The sequence below is a fragment of the Cupressus sempervirens genome, chromosome 2 (genome assembly GCF_028749045.1).
Source record: "Cupressus sempervirens isolate cs-2001-9-10 chromosome 2, ASM2874904v1, whole genome shotgun sequence".
Taxonomy (NCBI): domain Eukaryota; kingdom Viridiplantae; phylum Streptophyta; class Pinopsida; order Cupressales; family Cupressaceae; genus Cupressus; species Cupressus sempervirens.
In genome coordinates, this window is record NC_143119.1 from 716,703,277 (window position 1) to 716,711,328 (window position 8,052).

The 8,052-nt window shown below is 33.8% G+C and overlaps 1 protein-coding gene across 1 annotated transcript; it reads left to right on the forward strand.

Annotated features, from left to right (window-relative positions):
- Positions 1-690: 690 nt before the first annotated feature.
- On the forward strand, positions 691-6,632 carry LOC149575381 (tubulin alpha chain-like). The gene is made up of 4 exons (XM_089815140.1): positions 691-911; positions 1,227-1,461; positions 2,574-2,944; positions 5,430-6,632. The coding sequence occupies exons 1-4, from the start codon at positions 819-821 to the stop codon at positions 6,075-6,077; spliced, it is 1,347 nt and encodes a 448-aa protein (XP_089671266.1). The 5' UTR covers positions 691-818; the 3' UTR covers positions 6,078-6,632.
- The last annotated feature ends 1,420 nt before the right edge of the window (positions 6,633-8,052 follow it).

Here is an 8,052-nt window from a genome sequence, read left to right on the forward strand (position 1 = left end):
TTCTATTAAATTATCCCCATATGATGTAAATCAATATGTAAAACAAATCAAATTCACAATGCTCCAGATCAAACATATAGTACTTGAGATTAGATCACAAATATTTTTGAAAAAAAAAAAATCACAAACTAAAATTTAAAATAATCAATAAAAAATAAAAATTACAATTCCATGTAACATCTCAATGTGCACGAAAATTTATTTTCACACTGAGATAATTGAGGCACACAAGAAAGAGGATTTGGAAGCTCCTCCGACAAGTTAGCTTATGCAGGGTGTACAAGGATCACAGATTCAGATTAACACCCCACAAAAAAACAAAAACAATTGCTGTCAATTTTCATATCCAGTGTGCAGTATGGTGGGTGACATCAATTGGGTATCTGCAAATATCCTTTTTACCTCTCTTGAATTGATGGACTGAAATGTTTGACAAGTCGAAAGATGACATGGGAGCTGGCAGCACATGCTCTGGGCCATCTCTCATGGCTTTGTCTTATCATCATTATGAGTTGTTGGTATTACATATTTCTCCAAATTATCTGTCCACAATTATTAGAGAGATATTCTTCCAACTTGGAGTGACGATGAAGCAGTCAAATATTCTTCATTATTTGGAGAGAGAAAATTGAATGGTGTAGGTACGGCCTGCTCAGGGTTTAAATTAGAAGGAATGTGGGAGGGTTTTGTAGCTCGGGGACCTCTGTGAGTTTTTAACTTTCTGCCTTCATTGTTGTCGTTGTGGAGGCGTCTTTGCAAACGCCTTCTGTAAACGATCCTCATTTTCATTTTCATTCTCATTCTCAATTCCTGCAAAAATGAGGGAATGTATCTCTGTCCACATCGGGCAAGCAGGTATTCAGGTCGGAAACGCCTGTTGGGAGCTCTATTGCCTCGAACATGGAATCCATGTAAGTTATATCTTAATTCTTTTGATCAACAAAGATTGCAGAATGTTCAAGATCCCGATCGTGTGGGGATCCGTTCAAAACTCTAAAGGTCCCTGTTTTAGGGCAATATTTAGAAAATGGATTCATTGTTATACAGAATCTGATTTGAAGATTTTATATTATGATCTGCGACAAGCAATATTTAGAAATTGGATCTATTGTTATACAGAAATCTGATTTGAAGCTTTTGTATGCAACAAATTGACGATCTTTGTGCTTGATGGTTTTAATTTTGAGGTGGTGAGATTTAAAGCTTTGATTCATTTGAGGATGCAGGCCGATGGACAGATGCCCGGCGACAAGACTGTGGGGGGCGGCGACGACGCTTTTAACACTTTTTTCAGCGAGACCGGAGCTGGAAAGCACGTCCCGCGGGCAATTTTCGTCGATCTGGAGCCCACTGTCATCGATGAGGTTCGAACCGGTACCTACCGCCAGCTCTTTCACCCCGAGCAACTCATCAGCGGCAAAGAGGACGCAGCTAACAACTTTGCCCGTGGTCATTACACCAGTTAAGTAGCGTCACCGAGGTCAATCTAGAGGAATTGAAACAATTAAAAGAATTCTTCACTGTTCTTTTTGTGCAATTTTTTTTTGAATATACGTTCTGTTATCTGTGATCAAAATCGATTCAATTTAGAGCAATTCAAACAATTAAAGATATGAAAACGATTCAGTTTAGAGGAATTGAAACAATTATAAAGAAAAATGTGTAAATACTTCTGATCTATTATCTAAATCGATTCAATATAAGAGGAATTGAAACAATTTCATTAAGATCTGTAAATATTTTCGATCCATAATCAAAATCGACCTCATTTAACTAGGAGAATTGAGTCGATTAAAGACATGTCTATAAATTGTGCAAATATTTTCGAATCATGTACTGTGATTTGTTTTTGAGTTCGATCCAATTTGGAAGAACTAAATCAATCAAAGGCATTAATTCAATGAGTAATTGACTAAATATTTTAGAAATAATATTCAGTGATCTATATTTATCAAATTGACTCCGAGTATAGAAGAATTGAATCCATTAAAGACACGAATATGTTACAGTCCATAAAGTGTTTTATATTGTAGAATGAATGTTCAGTGATATCGAAATTGACTCCATATAGAAGAATCGAATCAATTGAAGACACTAATATTTTACAGTCCAAATATTGTGTAAATATTTTCGAAACTATGCTTTGTGATCTATATTTATCGAAATCAGCTTAATTTAGAAAAGTTGAATCAGTTAAAGACGAGAAATTTTGGTGTGTAAATATTTTTGAATTTATGTCCCGTGATCCAAAAAATGTGTAAATATTTTTGAATTCATGTCCTGTGATCCAAAATCTGCTAAATCTAAAGCAATTCATTTCACAATCCATCATTTAATTGAACTCAATCGAATGCAATTACATGAATTCTGAAAAACCGAATCAATCAAAAGACGTGAATTTTTCATAAAGTGTGCAAATATTTCTGAACTTGTGTCCTGCGATCCAAAATCTGCTAAATTTAAAGCAATTCATTTCACAATCCGTCATTTAAATGTGCTGAATCGAATTACGCAACTGAATGAATTCTTAAAAACTGAGACAAATTTATGATTTTGTGTTGAATTTTTGGAAGTCGGGAAAGAGATAGTGGACCTGTGCCTGGATCGCATAAGGAAGCTGGCGGACAACTGCACGGGGTTGCAGGGGTTTCTGGTGTTCAATGCAGTCGGCGGAGGAACGGGATCCGGCCTGGGATCTCTTCTGCTGGAGCGCCTCTCTGTGGATTATGGGAAGAAATCCAAGCTGGGGTTCAGCGTGTATCCATCTCCTCAGATTTCGACATCGGTGGTGGAACCCTACAACAGCGTGCTTTCCTCGCACTCGCTCTTGGAGCACACAGATGTTGCAGTGCTGCTCGACAATGAGGCCATTTATGATATTTGCCGCCGCTCGCTTGACATTGAGCGCCCTACCTACACCAATCTCAACAGGCTTGTTTCGCAGGTAAATCACAAGTTTTATTTTTCATCCATTTATATATCATCTGTGAGATGGTTTTTGAAAGAAATACATAACAGGAATCCTCCCTGTTATCTGCAGCTAACAAATAACACAGCTAACAAATGACATGTGATATTGGAAGCATGAGTTTTTGTTGATATCCTTTTGTCTGTGATTAAAGATAGAGATGTGGATCTGTGAATTGTTTAATGATATAGAAGTATTATTTTTTGTTGTCGTGTTGAGAGCTGATTATTTTGTCAATGGTTATTCAATACAAAAGTAAGAATAATTGATTATATTATTATTATTGAAGACTTACTGACATTCTTTGATTAGGGTTAAAGCCTATTACTATTCATTTCACTCTATTTTATCAATTATTTTTCAATATAAAAGCATAAATATTTGATGATTTTTTGTGTTGAGTACTTGTTGATAATTCTTTCACTAAGGCTAAGGTCTAGGACAATCTATTCCATCAAAATTGGTTGAGATACACTCTAAGCTTGATATGTTGTATCATATTTTAAGGGACATATCATCATGTTCATTATTTGTTTTCAATTCATTGAATTATAACATTTTGATAATTTAAGTAATTCTATTAATCATACCATTAAAGAATCTATCAACATTCTACTTTTTCATTTTAATTCCTCCTTCATAGAGATTAAGCCAAGTCTTTAAACACTTTTTAAAAATATTCACTATTAACTACACATTACCTTATAATATAGTTGCATATTCACCGCTTCTTCTTCATTATATCTTTCCCTATGCATCTCACTTACATGATTCTATTTTTCCAATGTATCCTCTCTCTCAAATTCTTATTTTTAATGTATTTTTTTTACAATTTTTTTAATCTTATAATTTGTTTAATGTGGCTTCTTTTTCCTTCTTGATTTTTATGTCCCCCTTTCTTTCCTCTATATAGTTATCTTGGTTTATTAGTGTATTGTCATTCTTTTGTCTAGTTATTTCATGTTATTTATTTATTTTGAAAATGAATCATATTCATGAAGCATGTTTCAAAATATTGATAAAGATTACCAAACTAAATCATGAGTCGGTTGAAAAAAATCATATTGTGGGATAACTTCTATGGAATAACCTTGTATTATTTTTAGAATGTTGTTATTGAAGATTGTCTTCCTCTCTTCTATGTTCTTTTGTTGGGCTCATCTTTTTGCCAACCTTTCCTTCTTTGGTCTATTTTTTCTAGGTGTTCTGAGTCTCCTCATGGTGTATGTTGGGTTTCTTAACGTTGTATGTGGTGATTTAGGAGCTTTTCTCCTGACTCTTGAATCCATCTTTTGTGACATTCTTCCTCCATTTTAGAATTTTCTTCATAAATTTTAGTCATATTATTTTTACTTAATATATTACAAGTTATATTTGTTTTGTTTTTGTGAGGGGAAAAAACCATTATGAACCATGAAAATAATGATTTATCCTAAGACATAATTCTAATACTGAATATTTCTTAAAAATAATATTTAACGTAAGGAATCATGAAGGTTTATAATATCTAAAGACAGTATAAAATGACACTATAGAGACCAAAAACATGCAAATACAAAAACCTTTCTTTTCTCAAGAATAAAAGATAAGAATAAATATAAAATTAAAGATAGTAATATATAATACTATGGTTTTTTTTTTTACTACTATGAAATGTTAAATAAAAATATAAAATTAGAATAATAAGAATATATTAAAATATAATAAAAGTAATTTAATATTAACTATAATATTACTATATAATAAATTTTCAAGTGGACTATGGTATCATTTTATTAGATTTTACTTATTAAAAGTTTTTGAAAAAATCATTTTATAGAAATAGGTTTATAATTAGAATAATTGAACAACTTGATATCAATAATGTATGATTATTAAATCATTTATACATATTTCTACAAAGATCATGTATAAAAGATCAATTCAAAAAAACTATTTTTTAACATTAAATATCTAACAAAATCTTATAACATTTGTAAAATCTACTTATTATTTAAAAACTTAAGATACATATTAACTATTAGCGTCTTTCCACTAATGAACATCTAATATAACTTGCACACACAAATATTTCCAAACTTGTAATATATGACACAGTTTTAGATTTCCCTCCTCTTCTTGATTTACTGCAATTTTTTCCACTTTCTGCATGATTCAAAACATTCTTGTCAGATAGTGTTGCTTTAATTCTACTGTTAGCCTCAACAATTGATAAACATCCAAAACCCAGTCACAATCTTTTTGCAGGTGATATCTTTGTTGACAATCTTTAGATAATTTTATTTACACAGTTAATACTAAAACCTAGTATAAACTATCTGATTGTTGTATGGGATTCTGATGACTGCTATGATCCACCTCACTCATCAGCTGACACTGTATTAGCTGCTGAAAACAGTTTATATGTTTTTTTGATGAATAGTTTTTAGTTTTCTGACTTTCTTCATGTGAACTCTTATAGGTGATATCTTCGCTGACAGCATCTCTACGGTTCGAGGGGGCACTGAACGTGGACGTGACAGAGTTCCAGACGAACCTGGTGCCATACCCACGCATCCACTTCATGCTCTCCTCCTACGCCCCCGTCATCTCTGCCGAAAAGGCCTACCACGAGCAGCTCTCCGTGGCAGAGATCACCAACACCGCCTTCGAGCCGTCCTCAATGATGGCCAAGTGCGACCCAAGGCACGGGAAATACATGGCCTGCTGTCTCATGTACAGGGGCGACGTTGTTCCCAAAGACGTCAACGCTGCAGTCGCCACCATCAAGACCAAACGGACCATCCAGTTCGTCGACTGGTGCCCCACTGGCTTCAAGTGTGGAATCAACTATCAGCCCCCCACCGTTGTTCCAGGTGGGGACCTTGCTAGAGTCCAGAGGGCCGTCTGCATGATCTCCAATTCTACCAGTGTTGCTGAGGTCTTCTCAAGAATTGATCACAAGTTTGATCTCATGTATGCTAAAAGAGCCTTTGTGCACTGGTATGTTGGGGAAGGTATGGAGGAGGGTGAGTTCTCCGAGGCGCGCGAAGATCTCGCGGCTCTCGAGAAGGATTATGAGGAAGTCGGGGCGGAATCCGCGGATGTCGATGACGAGGACGATGCATAGAAAGAAAGAAGGAAAGATTCTTTTATAGTCTATAATATGTGCATATAGTAATATGGAACTAAGAGTTGGACTATCATTGGTGCATCATAAAACCATGTCTTCATTGTGTGAGATTGGCTTATATTGCATCCTATCACTAAGATATGGAGGTATATGTGCTTATCCCTTATTTGCTCCATCATAACTTTTGGTCTTTGTTGTATGGGATTGGCTCATATTGCATCCTATCACTAAGAGATAAGGGTATGTGTTCTTATCCCTGATTTGCTCCATCATAGCTGCCCACCTTTAGTGTATGGGGTTGACTCATATTGCATTCTATCAATAAGATATGTGGGTACGTGTGCTTATCCTTGATTCGTTTGATCATAAATTCCTATCCTTGTCAAATAGGATTGGCTTATATTGTATACCATCACTAAGGTATGGGGTATGCCTATGTTTATTGTTGTATGTAATGGTTGGGAGAAATGATTTATATTCTATCCCATCACTAATATATGGGGGTATCCCTATGTTTATTGTTGTCTAATGGGAGGATTGACTTATATTCCATCTCATTGCTGAAGTGTGGGGGTATGCATATGCGTATGTGATAGATGGGAGGACTGGCTTATATTGCATCCCATCACTAAGTTGAGAAGGTATGAACGTATTTTTATTATTGGATGTAATTGTTGGAAGGGAAAACGAAAAAAAAAAGTAAAAAATAAAAATAAAGGATACGTAATTGTGATGAATTATAAAATAATACTTTGAATTTTAAAAGTATTTTTTTGGGGTTTACAATATATCATTTTTATGGTTGTTTTAACGCCCCTCTTTTTGGCTTTAAGAATGGATCATCCTTATGTTTGTTTCCCTATTCCTATTCTTATATTTGAGTTAGTATCTTGTGATGTTTCATATTAATTGAAAAATTATCAACTTAAAAATTGTTATATTTACATGTGCATGCACAATTAAGTTGGCAAAGCTTCTAATGATTAAGTAGAACTAAGTTGGAAAAGTTTACAAGTGATCAACTTGATTAAAGAAGTCCCAATATTTCGTTAGCACATTGTAATTCTCATATGTGCATTTACAACTGAGTTGGCAAATTTTCTAAGAGTTTGAAATAGAATTAAGAAGTCTTAATTAGTATTCCCTTTTAGTACATTGTAATTTTCATAAGCACATTACATATCCATGAATTTTTTTATTTTTATCAATCCATACACATACATAGCGAGAAATGCTACAATCTTGTATAAAGTTTGGTTCATTTCTTTAAATATTTATCAATTGATATCTCTATACAATTAGTGCTATCTTATTAATTTGCACACTCTCTCTTACGGATTCATTCTGTTTGTCAAATTCTCCCACTTTTCTATAAACCTATCTCTATTTGGATTTTTGCAACCTACATTTAATTGTTTTACCATACAAGAGAAAATTAATAATTATATAAAACTATCATCCTATTTCAAATTCCATGTTAAGATTTTGTCAATGAGCTCTATCCATGATCCTACCTTGAGTTGATCAAACACATGTTTGACGCAATTTGATGCTATGCATTAGCATTTAAATTAATTCAATATATGAACTCATTGTAGTAATATCCTAATAATTCAAAGAATAAAGAAATCATTCATTTTATAAGAGACATATTCTAATTTGTCAAATTAAAAGGAGTAGAAATTCTTCATACTTGGGATTTGCCCCTAGAATGAACAATTGGTAAGATTGTAATAAGACTTTGGGCTCTTCTCACGAATGTCCAAGGTTTAACTCTTTGTGGTGATAATAATTTGGGCTCTTCCTATGTATGTCCAAGGTTTAACTCTTTTTGGTTGGGTTAGCTTGATAATTATGGCTTGTAGGTTGATTGTCCACCCCTATAAAATTATTCTTGCCTCATCTTACTTCATCAATTCCCCAACATGACAATGAATAATTCCAAGGTAAGGTTTGGTGGACACAATATGAG

Excerpts from the sequence above, each read along its gene's own strand:
- LOC149575381 (XM_089815140.1), top strand. The coding sequence starts at position 819 with ATGAGGGAATGTATCTCTGTCCACATCGGGCAAGCAGGTATTCAGGTC. Across the intron at positions 1,462-2,573 it reads TGCCCGTGGTCATTACACCA|TCGGGAAAGAGATAGTGGAC; the intron begins GTTAAGTAGCGT and ends AATTTTTGGAAG. Across the intron at positions 2,945-5,429 it reads TCAACAGGCTTGTTTCGCAG|GTGATATCTTCGCTGACAGC; the intron begins GTAAATCACAAG and ends GAACTCTTATAG.